Source organism: Notolepis coatsorum (assembly GCF_963971535.1).
Source record: "Notolepis coatsorum genome assembly, chromosome: 16".
Lineage (NCBI taxonomy): Eukaryota > Metazoa > Chordata > Actinopteri > Aulopiformes > Paralepididae > Notolepis > Notolepis coatsorum.
The window spans coordinates 90,040,884-90,064,192 of record NC_140180.1 but is presented as its reverse complement, the minus strand read 5'-3'; the positions used below and the strand labels follow the sequence as shown (position 1 = coordinate 90,064,192).

At 43.2% G+C, this 23,309-nt stretch overlaps 1 protein-coding gene across 1 annotated transcript in view; it reads right to left on the bottom strand.

Moving 5' to 3' along the window:
* tgfbi (transforming growth factor, beta-induced) overlaps nucleotides 1-23,309 on the bottom strand; it is a 47,841-nt gene that overhangs the window by 8,999 nt on the left and 15,533 nt on the right. The window contains exons 7-14 of the mRNA XM_084332221.1: nucleotides 22,840-22,981; nucleotides 21,814-22,026; nucleotides 19,706-19,843; nucleotides 19,067-19,209; nucleotides 13,122-13,258; nucleotides 8,953-9,086; nucleotides 3,388-3,512; nucleotides 3,026-3,128 (exon numbers count right to left, since the gene is read on the bottom strand). Coding sequence (XP_084188347.1) covers nucleotides 3,026-3,128; nucleotides 3,388-3,512; nucleotides 8,953-9,086; nucleotides 13,122-13,258; nucleotides 19,067-19,209; nucleotides 19,706-19,843; nucleotides 21,814-22,026; nucleotides 22,840-22,981 — 1,135 coding nt within the window. The remainder of the gene's footprint in view (nucleotides 1-3,025; nucleotides 3,129-3,387; nucleotides 3,513-8,952; nucleotides 9,087-13,121; nucleotides 13,259-19,066; nucleotides 19,210-19,705; nucleotides 19,844-21,813; nucleotides 22,027-22,839; nucleotides 22,982-23,309) is intronic.

The following is a 23,309-nucleotide window of genomic DNA, read 5'->3' as shown; positions in this document are numbered from 1 at the left end:
GAGAGGGTTGGAACTGAGGAGAGATAGTGTGGCTTCCTACACGCTACACTCTCCCCGGTGAGAACCTGCGCGGCCAGGTTGGCCTGCCCCAGGCTGCACATGCGTCGGAGGAAAGCATGTGACAGTCTCCGGTCTCCCGGACCAACAGTAGGGGAAAGTACGCAACAACCAGGAAGGGTGGGATGGGAGAAAAATCGGGAAAAAGGAGGGGAAGAAAGATAAAAAAAAAAAAAAAAAAAAAAAAACACAACTCTACCCTCGGCTGTCCTCGTCTTAAACACAACTCTACCCTCGGCTGTCCTCGTCTCAACACAACTCTACCCTCGGCTGTCCTCGTCTCAACACAACTCTACCCTTGGCTGTCCTCGTCTCAACACAACTCTACCCTCGGCTGTCCTCGTCTCAACACAACTCTACCCTCGGCTGTCCTCGTCTCAACACAACTCTACCCTCGGCTGTCCTCGTCTCAACACAACTCTACCCTCGGCTGTCCTCGTCTCAACACGACTCTACCCTCGGCTGACGATCGTGGGACATTGTCGACTATGTGATTAGCTGATTTAATTGACGGATAAAAGTTGTGTTGCGCAGAGGAAGTGCATCCAGGATATATAACTCATTCAGCATGACCGGGCTGCGTGTAGCCTTGTTACAACGCATCCGCGTTTCCGGCGCTCTGATTGGCCAGGTCATGTGACATGTGCGCCCAATAGCGTGTTTGCCCATTTCCGCGTCGAACAGCCTGCAAACTACCTGGCGTTCTATCGCCATGCTCTAAGACAAACTCTAACCTTAACCAACTTCGAAGAATGCCTAAGCTTAACCAGTGTAGAAACTTGCCGTCCCACGATTGGCGCTCATGTCACATGACCTGGCTAATCAGAGCGCAAAACGGGAACCCGGAAACGGCGATGCGTTGTAAAAAGGCTTCAAGCGACCGGGCTATCTGCACTCTGTTACACATCATTCAGCATCATCGGGCTATCTGCACTCTGTTACACATCATTCAGCATGACCGGGCTATCTGCACTCTGTTACACATCATTCAGCATGACCACCCGGACTGTCTGCACTCTGTTACACATCATTCAGCATCACCGCCCGGGCTATCTGCACTCTGTTATACATCATTCAGCATCACCGGGCTATCTGCACTCTGTTACACACCATTCAGCATCACCGGGCTATCTGCACTCTGTTACACATCATTCACTTGCCTTTTATCAACATTTCGGAGAGGGGGGGGGGGGGGGGGGGTCAAAAGCATATAATCATAGTAGTATGGTAGTAGGGTAGTATGATGTAGATTGTAGAACGTATGTAGTATGATGTAGAATGTACAATGATTTTGAAAAAAATATTATATATATATATGCTTTTGATTTTCTTCTGAAATGTAAATAATTATTTGCAAGAGATAATTTGCTGACTTCTGGATTTATTCTTCAGCCGTAGTATGAACCCTGATTGTAGCTGCATGGGGCTATAGGTCCATAGTGCAATAAAAAATTCTACTCAACTAAAAGTAGTATGCATTCTACACAATGTTGGTGTATTCCAGTGCTTGGAAGAATTCAAACCTCAATCCATTGGTTCTGTTAAAGTGGTATGTGGTCCAGTTATGGTAGTTCAGCTACAGTATATTGAAGTTGTCAGGCTTCACATTTTAAAGTACATCAACTTCATACATTTTTGCCATGTTTTCTATGCAAAACCATTTTCTTCAAAGTAACTTGTAACGGATGGATTCAGATAAAATGCAGTGAAAAAACAAACATTATTTCCTTTGAAATGTACATGGAGTGAACATTCCCTAATACTAAGTACAAGTAGCTCAAAAGTCTACTCAAGTGCAGTACTTGAGTACAAAATACACAAGTTACTTCCCACCACTGGTGACAATGCATGGACACAGCTGAGGAATGAATGAATGAATGAATGAATGAATGAATTTATTCACACACACACACGATACATTTTACATGCGAGTATCCTCATGTGATAACAATGTCGCAAATTGTGTGCATGTGCCAGGTCTCCCAAGAAGCTATTTAAAGCTTTTGGAGGGAGCCTGAGCACAGATACAAACAGAATATAAACAACAGAACAATAACAAAAAACAAAACAAAACAATACAACGTGGGTAGGTTTACACACCTACCTACTAACTGACATATAACAGAGATACATAATACAGACAATTTTATTTATTTTAAGTTATAATTTTAATTAGAGATATGATTTTAGCAGTTCCTCTTTCAGTGATTGAGTCATTGTAATGGTGAGCTGGGGGTGTCTGACTCACGCAGTGGCTTTATGATTGTGTCTGACTCACGCAGTGGCTTTATGATTGTGGCTGACTCACGCAGTGGCTTTATGATTGTGTCTGACTCACGCAGTGGCTTTATGATTGTGTCTGACTCACGCAGTGGCTTTATGATTGTGTATGACTCACGCAGTGGCTTTATGATTGTGTCTGACTCACGCAGTGGCTTTATGATTGTGTCTGACTCACGCAGTGGCTTTATGATTGTGTCTGACTCACGCAGTGGCTTTATGATTGTGTCTGACTCACGCAGTGGCTTTATGATTGTGTATGACTCACGCAGTGGCTTTATGATTGTGTCTGACTCACGCAGTGGCTTTATGATTGTGTATGACTCACGCAGTGGCTTTATGATTGTGTCTGACTCACGCAGTGGCTTTATGATTGTGTCTGACTCACGCATCGGCTTTATGATTGTGTCTGACTCACGCATTGGCTTTATGATTGTGTCTGACTCACGCATTGACTTTATTATTGTGACTGACTCACGCATTGGCTTTATGATTGTGTCCGACTCACGCTTTGACTTTATGATTGTGTCTGACTCACGCATTGGCTTTATGATTGTGTCTGACTCACACAGTGGCTTTATGATTGTGTCTGACTCACGCATTGGCTTTATGATTGTGTCTGACTCACGCATTGGCTTTATGATTGTGTCTGACTCACACAGTGGCTTTATGATTGTGTCTGACTCACGCATTGGCTTTATGATTGCGTTGACGGCATGGACCACTCCATTGGTAGCCATCAGGTCAGCGTCCACCACTGGCACCCTGTTCACGTATATTGTGTAGTTACGCTGAATGAGAGAAAGAGAGAGAGCGAGAGAGAGAGAGAGAGAGAGAGAGAGAGAGAGAGAGAGAGAGAGAGAGAAAACAAAAAAAAACAAAGAGATTGATTAATGAGATTGAGAAATTATTACATTGGTTATTAGTGCATCGTCATCATAATCATCATCATCGTCATCATCGTCATCATCATCATCATCATCGTTATCATCATCATCATCCTCCTCCTCCTCATCCTCCTCATCACCCTCTTCCTCCTCCTCTACCTACCGTTCCCAGCTCCAGTTTATCCCCCAGCAGGGGCTGGACTCTGGTGGAAGAGGACACTCCTCCACTGACCAACATGCCGTCGCCCATGTGGTACTTCAGCAAGGTGGTCAGCTCCTGGCGGCTCCCTGCGGTGCAGACAGAGAGACTGGGTTAGAACCCGGACAGAACCTTAGGTCACGCTGGGTCACAGACAGAGAGACGGGCAGACTGGGTTAGAACCCGGATAGAACCTTAGGTCACGCTGGGTCACCGTCTGCATCCTATCAACACACCTTTTCAGAAGAATTCCATTGCTATTCCGTCGCTAGGGCAACAGCTTGGCCCCCGGTTTATTTCCTGTCAGCTGTCATATTTAGCAAACGTTGCGTGCAGGTTGACTCGATAGTATCAAAACAAACAATTTATTTAGAATTTGTAGTTAACACATTGGACGCCAGAGGTCGCTATGGGCGTTAGGCCGTTTAAGCCAGCGATTTGTTCAATGGGGATAATGCCGGTGTTTGCAAACACTAAAACACTATTAAATATTATAGCTATGGATCTAATAACATTGTCGATTGTCAGTGAGTTTCTTCCGGTCAACATAAAAAAAAACGATAATTTTTTCATCCGTACATTTCCGTTTTATACCGTGGTGAATATGAATATAATTTGAGTGATTCTGAGTAATCCCAGGAAAAGACGCGAAAACAGCGTTATAGTGAAATTCACTAAACACGTTGCCATTCCTCGCTTGGATCAACAATCAATCTGAAATCAACGCTAGATTATCGGTATTATGTTTCATCATGCACGCGTGAAAGGGAGACGGGGCCCATCTGTGCTTTTGATCGCTACAAACACCTACACACACCACACAGACACGCTTCGATCGCGGGGAAAGAATTATCGGATCAACGCAAGATTGATAACATATAGGGCTGTCAGTTTATCGCGTTAATTAGATAAATTAATTACACAGCAAATTATCGTGTTATGAAAATTAACAAAATAAATTTAAATAGTTTTTATTTTATTTTTAATACATTTTGTATTAATTTTTTTTTTAAATCTCATTCATTACATAAGAACGTAGAATAAACATTTACAGACTTTTTTTTTTTTAAAGGCCCATTTGCATGTTCTTGGTATCTGATTCTAGGGACATCTATGGATCTCAGGGAATGTATTCCCAGTGTAAGAAATACTGTGTCTGTTACTAGGCTTGAGTAAATTGTAATGAACCAATTCAATTATTTTAATTCTTTTTTATTTTTTTACTCTGAAAAACACCATGCTAAAATTGACCAGACCTGAAAAATCTAAGCAAATTAATAAAGGGAAGATGATTAAACAGAATGTTTTGTAGATACAGTACTGAATTCTGCCATCCGGACACATGCTATTTGAAATATGATTATAGAATATAAAATATCAGGCCTAAAATGGTTATGCGATTAATTAGATTAATTAATTACAAATCCTGTAATTAATTAGATAATTTTTTTAATCGCCTGACAGCACTAATAACATAATTATAGTCCTTACCTTGTCTATGATGTACTGCAAAAAGAATAATCCAATTATCTGATCGCCATTCCAAATACTGGTCGTGTCCGTGTGCAGCGTTATCCAGCATTGCACAACGGGGGGGGGGGGGGGGGGGGCCTAGTCGATGCATCGATATAAGCGCTTGTCTTGCCGGAGTGTTTAGACCCCGCCTGCACGGCTCAGCTCGGCCCAGAAAACAAACCACATCGTTTCAAATGGGGTGCAATAGCGGCCGCAAGGCGTTAGGTGGCGGTAGCGGACCGCTGCGGTCTCAGACAGAGTGCCACCCATTATGAATGGAAATAGTGAATAAAAGAAATAACGATCCAATAACGAGTTTACTCGTTGTTGGTGTTATTCGATTGGCGGGCTATAACGAGTTAACTCGTGTTTGGCAATTAATGTGTTAAGGGAATGGTTAAGGTTAAGGTAAAGGATAGGGTTATAAACAACTTTCTAGGTGAAAACTATGATGAGTTACAGCTTTGCAATTTGGCCAACAAGTCTTGATTTGCCGTTGACAGTCAACTGATTAGACTGTTAACGTTGTTTTGGTTAATAAACCGTTCCTGACATTACCTTTTGTCCCGACTCATCAGGAGACATTACAATATGTAGAGTCTATAATGGACTATCAAAATAAAAGTGTTTCCGAACCTCAGCACTGAAATGGAATTCGAGCATCAGAATTTCCGAATTCGCCGAATTTCCCTCGGGATAAATAAAGTATTTCTATTCCATTGTATTCTATAGAATCACTTTATTTGCAAACAAGGACACACAGCGTGTGTGGGAAGCAGTGTTGCATGGATTGAACTGGTCTTACTCAAAATGCCACTAGGGGCAGAGTACCACTGGGGAATGAGTGAGTGAGCGACTGACTGAAAGTGACTGACTAGTGACTTTACTGGTCTATGAGGTGCTTTGCGTCTAAAAACGGTCAATGTACTCAGACATATAAACACTAGGGCTATGTAGGGCTATGTATAGACCCCCCCCCCCCCTTTGTCTTCCTGTGTCTGTTCTGTATCGCTCTACCCTTTGTTCTCACATGTCACAATGCCCCTCTGTATTTACTTTGTGGCAGCCATTTTGTGTCCCTTCTAAGCATGGTTTTTTTAATTTAATTTACCGTAATTCAATTTAATTTAATTCAATTTAATTAGTAAGACTGTAAGAAGGAATTATGTGAAAACAAACCATTGAAACAAGGGATACCGTTGCACGCATTAGGCTTTTGTAGTTGATGCACATTGTATGACAAGACTGACCTTGCTTTGCCAGGGCAGAGGGGAAACAAGGTGATTAAGTGTTTGCATTAAAAATAAATCGTTCACCAACTCGTGTTGGTATCAGCAAGCAGTTGGGCAGCCTCTCACTTTCATAATCCCGACTCAAAACCTACCTGTTCTCCCAAGCATTCAACCTTCCCTACCCATAACCACCCTCCTTCAACCTACCACCTCCCTTTCCCCTTCCCTACCTTCTCTCCGTCTCCTGCCCCTCCCACACACACCGCCCCTCCCTCCCCTCGGTTACCCCCCCCCCCCTTACTTACTTCCCAGATTGTCTCCCTTACTGGCTTCTGTATTTGTTGTTTGTTACTTGTGGTTTTATGTTCTTGTGTATTCATACTGTTCCCTGTTTCCCTGTGGTTCTATGTTTCTCTGTTCTTTGTTTTGCCTATTGTCAGCGACTTTGGGTCATTGAAAAGCGCTATACAAATAAAATGAATTATTATTATTATAAACAGAAGAGCTACTTGGAGGCCTTCAGCTTCTAGTGGTATTTACTGGAACCAGGCCTGGCTGGGCAACAATGGATTCGAATGTGGTCTCACCTTTTATAAACCGAAGAGTTGATTTATCCCGCAAAGACATAAACAGCCTCAAAAGTGGAGACAGCATGTGTCCGGGGCATCTCTGACAGAGACGGCGTAGCTGCGCTTCCTGCCTCCGGCTATAACCGCGACTAAATGAGCGAACGTGTGAGCGAGTGAGTTTGTGAGTTCACACCTCATTTGCTTCTTCGACAAGATATTTATCTCTAGGCAGCGCAGTGTCTCCCCTCTTGGAGCACAATCTAAAAGTGAATCAGACTATTCCTTTGTCCAAGTCGGACTGTAGTCGATGCCTATAGAGAATCAATTCTAACTAATGAGGACACGGTCAACAGTAGGGACTGGAACCACTTAAAGTCAGCTGTTTGGCAGTCGTGCGTCCGAGAGAGAGAGAGAGAGAGAGAGAGAGAGAGAGAGAGAGAGAGAGAGAGAATCCAACTTGCATTCCACCACCGGTATGTAATAATTTCTTGGGTGTGTAGACAAGATTTCTTTATGTTGAAGGTTTAGTCAACAAACGCAGAAGTACACAACTCTAAAAGGATAAACCAGCAGGTCACTCTGTCGGAGCCCTGGTCCCAGTGCTAATCCTGTTGACGCCGAACTTCCCACATTGTTGTCAGGGCAACGTCATCGATAGGATAGGAATGAAATATCTGTATCTTACCACTGCAAAAGAACTCCAATGAAAAAAAGATCTGAACTTATTTTTGTGGGATTTTCTCATGACATCATCTTGAGAGGAGAGGAGTGGTCCGATTTATGTCAAGACAATGTCAGTTGTCATGAGAAACGCCTTGGAGTCCAATTGTACTGAGGCAGTGGCCCCACATGAGCATATCCTTCCCCTCGTTATTAAGGATCAAGCCAATATTATGGGAAATGTGCTTTTGCAGAGTCAGACAAGAAGATAGATACCAATTTCTTCTGTGTTCAGTAGAAAACGATCCGGCTGCAAGTTAGCCTAGCTTAGCACAAATGAATGGAAGCGGATACGGACCAGCTACCCTAGCTCTTGGCCAAAAACACGTCTCCCAGAGTTTTACGCTATCCTAGTTGTTTGTGCTAAGCTAGGCTAGCTCGCAGCTGGATAGCTTTCAACTGAGCACACAGGGAGGAAATTGGTATCTATCTTTTTGTCTGACTATGGAGAAGACAGTAAGAGCATTTCCCATAATGTTGCGTGTTCCTGAACATTATAGGCTCACGTTAAAAGAGAGAATTACTTTTGCAATGCATGCAAAAAATGCTTGCGGTAGAAAGGAGGGAACTCATGCAAATAGTCCACGTCCAAAATCCTCAGGTGTCTATCATCAATAAATATGGGCTGCTGTTGAGAATTAAGTGCCTCTCTGTGTGTGAGTTCCACAAGCTAGGCTGTGTTTCTCTCCACTCAGAGACATTATCATAATATACAGATGGCAGGTGGAAATGCAGCATCACGTTAAGGGGAGCCGTGTTGTATGTCTTTTGGCTCAGAGACAGAACCATAAATACTACAGTACGCAATACAATACCGCGTATCTCAATATTATATGATTGAGCCGCCTATCTTTCATGCAATACGGAACACGAGAATAGTTATGTCGCTATTAGAAGTCAGTACCTTTCTAGAAAGCAATGGGAAACCAACCATAAAGGTATATTGCACAAATGTGTATGACATGATCCTTTGTTTTCATGTGATCCTTTGCACTCATTATCAGCTGCCATTTTGTGTCCCTCCTGGGAAGTGCTCTGTTAAATCCAATGTAAACAGCCCGTTGCATGTGGATCACATCTGTCTGTGCTTTTGGCTGCTAAAGTGCTCCAACTACCTTACTATTACCATATCTCATTTTGATAAATTGCATATTCACTGGGGAATTCCGGTATTCAACCCTAGTACGTACACACACATGCACACACACACACACACACACACACACACACACACACACACACACACACATACACAGACATGCACAAACGCATGCATGCACACATACTGAACTTCCTACTGTCTTTTACTGTAACTCAGCAGGCTGCTAACATATGCACTCACTCACTCACTCACACACACAGACACACACACACACACACACACACGCACACACACACACGCACACACATCCCTGCCTCTCACCCATTTGCCCCCTAAAGAAAGCCACACCCCTCGCATGGTGAAAAAGGTGTCCGCTGTAGGAAGGACTTACGCATGAGTTTGTTGAGCTCCGGCTTGGGCATGGCGTTGAAGGCGGTGTTGGTGGGAGCGAAGATGGTGACATGAGAGCCCTGTTGGTTCATCTGCTCCGTCATGCCAGCCGTCTGGATGGCTCCCACAAGCAGGCTGGGGACACACAGGAATGAATGATTTTTTATTTTCAAACAAGTATAAAAAAAAACAAAAAAATATCTGTTCATTTGACATACAGTATATATATATAAAAAAGACAACAAAAAGAGAAACAGATAAACAAATCATAGTGTACCCTGTTCGAGAAAGGAGTAGGAAGAAGTATACACTTTATTTTTTATTCCTACCCCTTTTTAATTATTCATCACAAATTATATAATTGTATGCTATTGTTAATTATATTTATAAACGCTGTATCTCTATATAATCCAATACATTAATATATATTATAAATACATTTATATAAATATACATATAAATATATAATATATATACTAAATAAATACCTCCTCTTCCAGATACCTATTTATGAAAGATTTTTTGTACATATTTTTAAACTGATGTATGTTTGTACTCTGTTTTAGCTCTAACTCCAGACTGTTCCACAAGTCCAGCCCACAGAACACAGATCTAATGTTTCTTTTCTTAGGGGGGGTGGGGTGGTACACCTGCAAGGGTTACATTTTAAAGGAGCATAGGCGGTTTTCTTAGTATGTTTCTTTGTTGAGACAGTAGGAAGAGACAGGAGAGAAGGTTCTTTATTGAGACAATATGACGGCTGAGAGGAGAGACAGTAGGGAAGAGAGAGGAGAGAAGGTTTTTTATTGAGACAGTAGGAAGGCTGAGAGGGAGACAGTAGGGAAGAGAGAGGAAAGAAGGTTTTTTATTGAGACAGTAGGAAGGCTGAGAGGGAGACAGTAGGGAAGAGACAGGAGAGAAGGTTTTTTATTGAGACAGTAGGAAGGCTGAGAGGGAGACAGTAGGGAAGAGAGAGGAAAGAAGGTTTTTTATTGAGACAGTAGGAAGGCTGAGAGGGAGACAGTAGGGAAGAGACAGGAGAGAAGGTTCTTTATTGAGAGGGAGTAGAGGAGACAGTGTGACAGAGGCTCTGGTGGGATTCCATCAGCAGAGATACATTCAAAAGGCTTAATTTGTGAATGATCATTTATGCTTCTACATAGTGTAAAAAGACAGGAATGGTGGGAGAAACAGAGGTGGTGGGGGGGGGTCTCATGTGACAAACGTCACAAGTCGTATTCAAACCTACAACATCAAGAGTACATGGTATGCACCTCATCCCACTGAACCACCGAAGGAAAAACCCACCTATCTAAGTATCAACAAGGTTACTCACCAGTCTAAAAGGTATTTATAACGAGTCAGTCATCATCTAACGATTAAACCAGAATAAGACAAAGTCGAGGGAAGGTGACTGAAGACTGAGAAAGGACACATTTTGAAATTTGTATGTACAAAATCTTTTGCTGATTAGATTCCATCCTGAAATTAAGGATTCTGTCTGCTGGAGTCTAGACACAGGAAGACCCAACATCAAAGCACAAACACAAAAACATGCACGCACACGCACGCACAGATCCTTCAAGGAACAGACACTTGGCACGAACTCTGACAAAATAATTTCCTACAGAGTAAATCACAGACGATGTGTGTTTATTAGACAAGTCAGAATTATAGCAGAACTCATCACGGAGGACAGACTTTTAGCCTAACATAACAGGAGGAGGAAGCGGGACGGGAAGGAGTCCAGCGGCGGAAGAGAATGAAAGTAATAGCTGTGTCTGGTAAGATCATTACAGGTTTATAGGAGGGGTATTTACTGAGATCGCATGGCATAAAAACGTCTAAATCTCTCGCTGGAAAAACCTTGAAAGGATGACAACACTGAACTTTGATCTGTTTTGTGCGTGAGCATAAGGAACTGTTCCTCCTTCTGTCAACTGCTGTGGTAGTGTACTCTGATCCGGAATCATCTGTTCTACTCGTTCATTTGTGACGCAATAAAAGTCGACATGCGTTCCCCCAAAAGCCTCATTTGCATTCTCAGAACAAATCTTTTATAAGGATGAGGCCGGTGTGAGTTTCTTTATTTTTTTTTTGTGTCTTAATGTTAACCAAAAACCTACAGTGCATCTCTCCTACTTACAATGACTGTCCAACTAGCCCACACACCAGATGTAGCTCATTTCCAGAAGTCATAAAACCTCCATTATTGTAAGAAAAGAAAAAAAGAAAATGGTTAAAACTAGTCCCAGAGCTGTACTGTTGCTTTGGTCAGCAGCATTCATTGTTACCATGAATACGGGCATTGTACTTTTTCCTGGACTTGAGTGTAGTGAGCAGTGTGCCACACTGTTCTGTTCACTACTGCACATTGATAGATGTTGCATTTTGAAGTACATTTTGAAATAACTACAATGCCCCTGTTTTTCCTGACAATACATTACGATATTTAATATTTAAAACTGGATATATGTGTTTGCAAGCTGTATTTAATGATTTAAGCAGACAATGGGGACATATGGCTTCCTGGTTGTGAGCTCCTAAGTGTAGGAGAGAGTATTGAGATTAGAAGGTTTTGGTATTATTCACAAGCTATGTTGAAGAACACATTTTAATTACACTGGCCGTATCCTTTAAGTTAAGTTATACTTGGAGGAATACGCCAACATTTTGGGAAATTAGCTTACCGTCTTCTCCAGAGAGAGACAAGAAGATAGATACCAGTTTCCTCTCTGTGCGTTCAGTAGAAAGCTATCTGGCTGCATGTTAGCCTAGCACAATGAATGGAGGCGGACATGACCGGTTAGCCTTCGGGAGAGGTGTTAGTTGAACAATGCCTAGGCTAACCGGTCACGTCCAACTCGAGAAGACGGTAAGCTAATTCCCCCAAAATGTTGGCGTGTTCTTTTAAATCAATAAACGATTCGTCTGCATTTGACCCATCCTAACCACTCAGGAGCAGTGGGAGGCCACAGCGTAGCACCTGGGGACCAACTCCAGTTCTAATGCCGTGTTCCGTGGTCAAGGGCAATGGCGGGAGTATGTACCGAGCATGCATGTCAGTACCTGGAGGAAACCTATGCAAACACACAGGGAGAATGTGCAGAACTCAAACAGAAAGAACCCCTGTCGAGTTGGCACCCAGGAGCTTCTCGCTGTGAGGTAAGAATGCATGTGGTGAACTAGGATGTGCTGGTGTTTCGAGGACAGAGGCATCCGACTTTTTATATGAGGATAATAGCTCTGTTCATTCACCGATGATGCAGAACAGAATCTTATCTTGTCTTATCTGATCTTATGTTATCTTGTCTTCTTTTGTCTTATCTGATCTTATAGTATGTTATGTTATGTTATCTTATAGTGTGTTATGTTATAGTATGTTATGTTATCTTCTTATGGTATGTTATCTTATGTTATATTATTAGTGCTGTCAATCGATTAATATATTTAATCTGCGGGCGGCCAGGTAGCGCAGCGGACTAAGCGTCTGTCTACCACCACAGAGACAGTGGGATCGAATCCAGCTGCCGCGGTACCTCCGGCTTGGTCGGCCGTCCATACTGACACAATTGGCAGTGTCAGCGGGTGGGAAAGCCGGTGGGGTGGGTCCTGGTCGTTGTAAACAGCGACTCCTACAGTTCGGTCGGGCGCCTGCACAGCGAGGGAAGGATCTGGGGGAGGTAGTGTGACCTTCCACACGTTACACTCCCCCAGTGAGAGTCCGCGCTGCCAGGTGAAAAGAAGCGGTGGGCTGGGTACACATATGTCGGAGGAAGCATGTGATAGTCTCCGCCCTCCCAGACCGACGGTAGGGGGTAGAGTGCGCAACGACCAGGAAGGGGATTGGGAATTGGCATAACGACTAACATTGGGATGGGAGAAAAATGGAAAAAGGAGGGGGAAAAAGAGAATACAAAAACAATATATATTTAATCTGATTCATCTAGTGCTGTCAATCGATTAAGATATTTAATCTGATTAATCGCATGATTGTCCATAGTCAACTTGCGATTAATCGCAAATTAATCGTTTCTTTAAAAAAAGAAAATGATCTACCTTAAACAGATCTTTTTCAAGTTCCAAGTTTTAATCAACATGAGTCAACAAATGCCATCCCATCTTGTCATATCACATCTCACAGTATGCTATTTTATCTGGTCTTTTTACCTGAAGCGATCGTCTGCCTTGAGGAGGTCCATGATGGTGCCCATGGGAGGGGTGAGGACCTTGCTCACGGTGAACATGGTGGCAAAGCGGCCAGTCTTGTCGTGGGCAGCGATGCAGGCGTTCTCGATACACAGGTTCTAGAGAGGGCAACAAAGACACACAGAGATGGAGAGAGTTCAATGTACAGTATGTATCGATGTACTCTTAAAAGACGTGTCGAAAAATAACACGGTTTGTTTCGTCCCCTAAATGAACACATACGCACGGAAACACGTGTTGCTTTTCAACACACTCGTATGTGGTCAGATAGTGACAACACCCGTTAAAGAGTGTGATCTGGTGATCTGGTAACCTGGTGACAAGAGACACAACCTTCGTGTGAAAACCTTTCTCAGGCTCCAGTGCTAGAATAAATTAATGATGGTTGACTTTTATGATGGCTTTCGCTATACCACACTCTTAGAAAACCTACTGTACTCTGCAAATGGTTCCATATAGAACCTTTTTTTGTGTGTCAGAGTGCACTCTGTGTTCACTTCTTGCTCCAACACTCCAACACACCTCTCAAAGAGCATTCAGGCTCGAGATGTTGCCACATGTTTGGACCCAGTGCCCAGTGTGTGTATCTACCACAGTATCAATCCCTTCCCCATATGAAAATGAACGACAAAAAGCTCAAACTAAAGCTATAGCTTGTGGTAAACCATAGACGTGGTATTTCTATGTTAAGTCTATTTAGTGTGTATAAAAAAATAAAAAAGACCACAGGAACTCCCCTCAGACCGCAGGTTCTGCTCCATTAGCAGCAGGACCACCAGGCACCTGACCAGACACACATGCACCTACACTATGGACCCACCCGTCCTGCCAAGACCGTGTAACATGTGGCTATATATTTATTCTGTGCACTGAACTCTTAACTTGTTATCTTTTAAATTGTACATTTATTTGTATTGCACTGCAGCACCAAGTCAAATTCCTGTGTACATTATACATTTAGCGAATAAAGAGATTCTGAATACTACAGTGACTCACCACAAATGTGTATAATATTCCACTACAGAAGGATTATGGTGAACCGCAGTATTACTGTGTGGTGCATCTCTGTAGTGTGAATGAGCTCTAATTGGTTTCCGTACGGGGGACATGGAGGCTTTAGTGAGCTTCTTCTTGGTACTGCGTGTGTTCCGTGACCTCTCTTCCACTGTGACCCCTCCCTACTCTCCACAACACACACACACACACACACACACACACACCTGGTGCAGATGGCACCCCCCCCCACACACACACACACGCACACACACCTGGTGCAGATGGCACCCCCCCCACACACACACACACACACGCACCCCCCCCACACACACACACACACACACACACACACACACACACACACACACACACACACACACACACACACACACACACACACACACACAGTAAGAGTGTGTACACACAGTAACTAGACTTGTGTGAGCTATTTGACCACATTCCATTGACTACATTCATTCCCTCTCTCCGTATTCTCGCCTTCACCACTACCATGGTACCTACCCTCCTTCTAACCCCTATCACTAAACTAAACCCTCCTTCTAACCCTACACCTAACCCCCATCACTAAACTAAATGAAATCCTCCTTCTAATCATACTGTACAAATAACTCCTATCACTAAACTAAGCCCTCCTTCTAATCCTACACATAACCCCTATCACTAAACCCTCCTTCTAATCCTACACATAGCTCCTATCACTAAACTAAACTAAGCCCTCCTTCTAATCCTACACATAACCCCTATCACTAAACCCTCCTTCTAATCCTACACATAGCTCCTATCACTAAACTAAACTAAGCCCTCCTTCTAATCCTACACATAACCCCTATCACTAAAGGTCCTGTTTCAAAGGTAGAACTGAACAAAATGTCCTGGTGGATTTTTGCAAATCTTTCTGTCCTTTTCTGGAAATATGGTACACACATACACACACACAGGCACCCGCACATACACACACACTCTACACACAGACTCTTAAGGGCCTACAAGTGCTGTCTGGAAAGATTTACCCATCATGGTGGTGGTTGGGGGTAAGGGGAGGGCTGGGGGGGGGGGGGGGGGCTGACTTCTTGTGGTCTGCAGAGTTCATTACTGAACCCTCTGCTAGCCACCCAGGAGAACATGGCCACGGATGGAAGATTTAGAACCAGCACCATGAGACATAAAGCACCGACCTGTCCTATAGGAAACACACTGAATACCGGCTCTTTAGTGAACTGCTCCAGGAAGGCCTTCCACACTGTTGAAAAAACCCTACCGGAGCAGAAATATGTTTAACTCTGTGTTTTGGAGATTTGAATTAGTGAGAGGTGTGTTTTGTTTTATCCCGACCGACACTTCAAACAGCCTTTTTAGAAAAGTGGACGCGTCGCTCACTCGGTTAAGTAAACCCGGCGCTCCTCCGCATGTTTAGTTTTCCACGTCTCCATTAAGCACCGCGCCGCTGAGCTTTCCATGCTGTGAGCGTTCTCCACACCGTTTAGTGATTCAAGAGCAAAACCGTAGGAGTTATGTACATACTTCAAATGTACATAAATACATAAAGCACCGGCCAAATGCTGGTAAATGTGTCTTCTATACTAGCCACTATAAATTTAAGTTGTCGGGTGGGGTGGTGGTGGTGGGGGGAGGGGGGGATGTGAAAACCTGTGATTCAGTAGGAAACCGACAGGAAACCAAACTGTAAAGCTCTTCTGTGAGAAACGTGTCTCTAAGTGACACACAAACATCTGTTTGCAAACCGCGGTTTTAACCCTTGCGTGGTGTTCGGGTCTGTGGGACCCGTTTTCAGTGTTTACTAAAAAGAGAAATGATACAATGAACTATTGTTTTTAACCTGAGACTCATTGGCCTCGGTTCATTTTATGTGAAGGACATATAACACACTGTGCACACACTGGACACGCTTTGCACCACCTACACGTTTATATTACATACGTGGTGTTCGGGCCCACTGGAGCACAAAGTGTGGAAATTGTAGGTGAAAACAAGTAAACATGGTAAATATGAAACAAAAAAGGTTCACTGTGTACCTTCAGTGTCTGCTTCTACCTTGTTTCATTCATATTTATTGAAGTCAAACGTATATTCCATTCATGACTTTTATTATGATATAAGTTTTATAATCAAATGTTATCACACAAAACAAATAGCACTTTTATTGATAAATGTGATCTAGCAGAGGTAAATGGCAAATATTAACAGTATATGATGTCTAGATTGATTGTAGCCAGTACATCTAGGATACTGGTGGTTGAGCCAGTACATCTACATCTTCTTTACCATGAAATCACTATTAAGCATTTCTGGTGTTTTGGTAGAATTCTATCTCACATTACAAGATTGTACCCCTGAAAAAGGGGGTGAGGAGAGCTGAGGGTGTTTGACCTTCGACGCCCATCCTGTTTAGTGTTTACTGTGCATTTTGACTATCTGTCCCCTAGTAGAACGACAAAGTCCAAGGGAAAAAGGCAATTATACTCAGTGTTTAGCAGACGCTCATCTTAGGGGAATCTCTCTGTCCTGAGCTTTGTAGAGACAATATCCCTCCAATCACTGCTCAGAAGTAAGTATTTAGAGGAAATGAGCGGCAAAAAGGTCCAGCGACAATAGTTTCCTGAGAGGAAATGACGTCATCATGCTGAGATTTTGGCAGAGGGTTGTTTAAGGAAACTGCGGGCCTGGAGAAGCCGGATTTGAACCCATGCATGCAGCCACAACATAGTGTGGGCAGTTCCCAACGCTTTCTTCGAAAGGGACAGTTCGGCTGTATGGAATACTTGCCAGTATAGTGTAGTCGATGCAAAGCTGTTAGCTTACTTACCAAGTCCCGCGGTCGGAGTCCTGGCCGGGTTCCCAGTGAACCGGGACGTTTTAGACGGGCGGCAGCAAACAGAGATTTGGGGTGTCACAAAACCAAATAAACCCACACCACAACATGCAAGCAAAGGGTTACCCATTTCCGACACTAAACCACGGTCCTCCAGTATTTTGAAACAGCTGATTTTCCTGTGATCCGGCTCCAGCATGTAGGCTTTTCTCAAGAAACAGAATAGTGGCAAGTGATGGCAGAATCTGAAATGCTGGAGGGCCGTGGTTTTGTGTTAGAAATACGTAATATTGTGCTGTGGATTTATAACCTTTTGGTTTCGCACCCCCACTTGCTTTCCAGTTCGCTTATAACCCGGGCAGAACTCCCACCATCTGACTCAGTAAGTAAGCTGATAGCTTTGTATCAACTACACTACTGGACAGTATTTCATACAACTTAATGTCCAATGTTCCCTTTAAGCCTTTGTCACATTTCCAACTGCTCAAGGACAGCTGCTCCTTCAGGATGTGGTTGGCCATCAGCTTCCTCCTTTTATCGGTCATGGCCATGGATTCAACTCTAATAGTACATTTAACACCAGCTCAGTGTGTATTTGACTCTGTAAGAATACATGTATCACCAGCTCAGTGTGTATTTGACTCTGTAAGAGTACATTTATCACCAGCTCAGTGTGTATTTGACTCTGTAAGAGTACATTTATCACCAGCTCAGTGTGTATATGACTCTACAAGGGTACATTTAACACCAGCTCAGTGTGTATATGACTCTACAAGGGTACATTTAACACCAGCTCAGTGTGTATATGACTCTATAAGGGTACATTTAACACCAGCTCAGTGTGTATATGACTCTATAAGGGTGCATTTAACACCAGCTCAGTGTGTATTTGACTCTGTAAGAATACATTTAACACCAGCTCAGTGTGTATTTGACTCTGTAAGAATACATTTAACACCAGCTCAGTGTGTATTTGACTCTGTAAGAGTACATTTATCACCAGCTCAGTGTGTATTTGACTCTGTAAGAGTACATTTATCACCAGCTCAGTGTGTATTTGACTCTGTAAGAGTACATTTATCACCAGCTCAGTGTGTATTTGACTCTGTAAGAATACATTTAACACCAGCTCAGTGTGTATTTGACTCTGTAAGAATACATTTAACACCAGCTCAGTGTGTATTTGACTCTGTAAGAATACATTTAACACCAGCTCAGTGTGTATTTGACTCTGTAAGAGTACATTTATCACCAGCTCAGTGTGTATTTGACTCTGTAAGAGTACATTTATCACCAGCTCAGTGTGTATTTGACTCTGTAAGAGTACATTTATCACCAGCTCAGTGTGTATTTGACTCTGTAAGAATACATTTAACACCAGCTCAGTGTGTATTTGACTCTGTAAGAATACATTTAACACCAGCTCAGTGTGTATTTGACTCTATAAAAGTACATTTAACACCAGCTCAGTGTGTATTTGACTCTGTAAGAATACATTTAACACCAGCTCAGTGTGTATTTGACTCTGTAAGAATACATTTAACACCAGCTCAGTGTGTATTTGACTCTGTAAGAATACATTTAACACCAGCTCAGTGTGTATTTGACTCTGCAAGAATACATTTAACACCAGCTCAGTGTGTATTTGACTCTGTAAGAATACATTTAACACCAGCTCAGTGTGTATTTGACTCTATAAAAGTACATTTAACACCAGCTCAGTGTGTATTTGACTCTATAAAAGTACATTTAACACCAGCTTGGTGTGGGTCTTTCAAATGTTTCAAATGTACTGTTATTGTCAATGATGTACTTTGTTGTACTTTAAAATGTGTATTATTATTACTATTATTATTATACATTTTAACTAATTAGCACTGAATGTTGGCCAAACCCTTTTCCTAACGCCTAAACCACACTGGAAGCAAAAGTGTGACCCCGCTTCACCTTGGTGCCCATGTTAATGCCACTCTGCCTCCGCTTCCAGTGTGATTCCGGGGTGAACAGACAGCCTACTGCTCAGCACTCTGAACTGAAACCCTTTATACACAGTACATACGTTGCGGTAGACGAAGACTCTGACTTTGATTCCTCCCAGGGTCTCCAGCTCCTGGCCGTGGTACAGAGACTTGGACGACAGCTGCTCCTTCAGGATGTGGTTCGCCATCAGCTTCCTCATCTCATCGGTCATGGCCAAGCTACCTGTTAACGACACAGACAGATAGATAGATAGATAGATAGATAGATAGATAGATAGATAGATAGATAGATAGATAGATAGATAGATAGATAGATAGATAGATAGATAGATAGATAGATAGATAGATAGATAAATATAGAGAACCCCAGGTTAAAGCAGGTACAGAAGAATACAGCAGGTAGATAGACAGACAGACAGACAGCCAGACGTAGAGAATCTGACATTACACACACACACACGCACACACACACACACACACACACACACACACACGCGCACACACACACACACACACACACACACACACACACACACACACACACACACACACACACACACACACACACACACACACACACACACACACACACACACACACACACACACACACACACACACACACACACACACACACACACACACACACACACACACACACACACACACACACACACAACTATGCGCCCACCCCCTCACACAGACACCCAGTGGTCTCACCCTTGAATGCATCATCCTGGGGGGCTAGCAGGGTCAGGGACTCGGAGCCCGTAAGATGGGAGCTCAGGCCAGCGTCAACAAACATCTTGGTCGCCGTGGTGACGGTGGAACCCTCGGCAAGCTCCAACAGGGTCTTTGCTGTGGGAAAGCAGAAGTGGTAAAACACAAGAGTTAAGGATGAGTCAAAACGCAGATAGATTCTTCTCACACACTGTCCTCGCATTATTAGTTAACGTGTCAAAAACGCAGATAGAGATTCTTCTCACACTGTCCTCACACATTATTAGTTAACAATGTGTAAAACGCAGATATAGATTCTTCTCACACACTGTCTCATTATTAGTTAACAACGTGTCAAAACACAGATAGAGATTCTTCTCACACTGTCCTCACACATTATTAATTAATAATGTGTAAAACGCAGATATAGATTCTTCTCACACACTGTCTCATTATTAGTTAACAACGTGTCAAAACGCAGATATAGATGTTTCTCACACACTGTCCTCTCATTATTAGTTAACAACGTGTCAAAACGCAGATATAGATGTTTCTCACACACTGTCCTCTCATTATTAGTTAACAACGTGTCAAAACGCAGATCGAGATGTTTCTCACACACTGTCCTCTCATTATTAGTTAACAACGTGTCAAAACGCAGATCGAGATGTTTCTCACAGTCCTCTCACATCATTGGTTTCTCGTCATGTGAAAACCCACATAATCCCTCATCTCTTTCCTCCACTGCTGCGGTTGTAAACAAGAAACGTGAACATAAACACGACTACAGGCTCCTGAGTGTTTGTGCCGACTCACAGAGACACAGTGACGTCCTTTTGATCATAATAGTCCTAGTGGGGACCTTTAATGTGGAAGAAGTTTGGCAAGGTTGCTTGGGGGAAGAGGTCAGGGAGGGTGACATTGCAACGCTCGACCTACTTCTCTGTTCAGTGTGACTACTTTGCGGTAGGGCTTGACAAAATGTATTCTTAGTCGACTAATAGCCGTAGGACTTTGTATGCAGTATGCAGTAGTACATAGTACGGAATCTATACCATACCTGGGCAAAATAGTGCACTCTTAAAAAGACAGTGTCATTTTTTCAAAACGTCCGTGCTCGGGACTACACTTTTCGTATAACTTTTTTTCTTTTTATCTTTTAGCATTTTTACCGCTTTTTCCTGGTCACGCAGGACCGATAGAGGAAGGGGAGAATGGGAGGAAAAGAGGGGAAGACATGCGGCAAATGGTTACCGGGTGTGGGAAGCGAACCCGGGACAACCGCTTCGCGACTCAGTGCGCTATATGGTGTGCTACTGGAGCGCCACTTTTCGTATTACTTTTGAACACAACGTGAACGTTTTATAGCGATACCACCCAGGTCACTGTAATTATGGGTATGATAGTGACTCGGGAGGTAGAGCAGTCGTCTGGTAATCCGGAGGTTCCCGGTTAGATTCCCGCTTCTCTCCTTGAGCAAGACACTTAACCCCTAATTGCTCCCGATGAGTGTGTGAATGTGTGAGTGAATGGGTAAAATGTGAGGCACAAATTGTAAAGCGCTTTGGATAAAAGCTGCTAGATAAATGCAGCCATTTACCATTTATATAGTGACGCATTGTTATCAAGCCCAGTACTTCCTAGCCCCGGTGTTAAAAGGAACACGCCGATTTTTGGGAAATTTGCTTATTTGCCATCTATCCTGGAGTTAGACAAGCAGATACATACCCTTTTCTTCTCTGTGTGCATGCATTAGGCTTAGGGAACAGCCGCACCGTTAGCCTAGCTTAGCGTCATTCACTGGAAGTAGGTGTGCCAGTGTAGCCTAGTTCCTAACAGTCACGAAATACACTCCAAATACAACTCCAAAACGTTCCTGTAAACATGTTGTGACCTGTGTATTTACCACGTGGATAAATAAATAAAATAAAAAAATCCATTTTCTAAGCAGATATATACTCGGAACTATTTTTTGCCGAACCACTGCTGCCTGGGCGCAGTGATTTCATCACCTCAAAAGAGCCCAGTTGATTTTTGAAAAACAATCATGGTCTTATTTCCCCAAAAAGTTGCCGCCGTGTTCCTTTAACAGTACTAATGTCTCGTACCGGAGTCGGGGATGAGCAGCTCGTTGATGTAGTGGACGACTCCGTTGGTGCCCAGCTGGTCCTTCATGGTGATGATGGCCCTGCCGTTCAGGGTCATCTGGTCGCCCTCGCAGCCCACCTCCAGCACCGTGCCCTGCAGCGTCTCCATGGGGGTGCCGGCCACGATGGACTCGGCGCACTGCATGTGCTTCAGGATGTGGTAGTTCAGCAGGTCTGAGGGGGATGGCGGGGGAGAGGAGAGCGTTTTTACCACAGTGATACAGTGACGGCCCGGGGATAGTGAACTACGGTAGCAGTAGCGGCGATAGTCATGAGATAGTTTAGTAGTATTTTGCAGTAATAGTGCTGAGATAGACTCCGCAACACACTGGGTTTTCATCAGGATGTAGTCGTTTAACAAGTCTGAAAATGGCAACAAGTAAATAAACAAGCAAACAAAGTATTGTGGTTCAGAACTGTTAGCAAATCATTTGGGTGTAAAAAGTCAGTTTGGCTCCACAAAGTCAGTGCCCCATTCATTGTCTAAAGAGCAATCCCAAATTTCACATCCAGGCGCCTTAACAAACTTGAGGGTTCTCTCTCCGATTTAAAATGTCATTTTACCATTCTTGTGACAAAGACAATAAAGATCATTCATTCATTCATTCATGCTTCAGCCTATTCCTTTTTTTCAGTCGTTGATTTTGGATTTTGTGTGTGAGCTTGATTTGTCTGTAAACCGTAAAATAAAAAACTTCATTCATTCATTTAGCCCTTTCACTACCACTCTACCAAAGGGTTAACCCCTTTCACTGCGACAATACAGAAGGTTAACTCTTTCACAACCACACTACATAAGGTTAACCCTTTCACTTAACCGTCTGTAGTGTGGTAGTGAAAGGTTAACCTTCTGTGGTGTGGTAGTGAATGGGTTAAAGTGTGTTTCATGAAATATTGACTGGACTCTGTGAAATATGTGGCATTCTCCTTTCAGCCCCGGGGAAGTTACATTTGGGATGCAGACATTTCCTTCCGTTCATAATTGACCTTTGAGAGCCACGGGGTCTCCCAGAATCCTGTTGAGTGTCTCCTGGGGTATCTTCTCGAAGGCCTCGTTAGTCGGGGCGAAGACGGTGTAGGTGCCTTCACTTTCCAGCATGGTGGTCAGGCCGGCCGCAGCAATGGCCGTCTGGAAAAACCAAACAGAAACGAAATCAGACACACGCGCCGAAGTCAGACTAGTAGAATTCTCAGGTGCGTCTCGGGTGTGTCTCGGGGCAAATCTGTGGTAATCCTCTCTCTTTTGTAACGTCTGTTTTTAACCCTTTCACTACCACACTACCAAAGGGTTAACCCTTTCACTGCGACAATACAGAAGGTTAACCCTTTCACTGCCACACGACAAAGGGTTAAAGAATAGCTCAACACAAGATAATTTTGCTGCCCTAGTGGTCGATATCTTCACCCCACTGCACACTCTACCTCGCCCCCAATTGGTGATTATTTTTCTTCCCAGG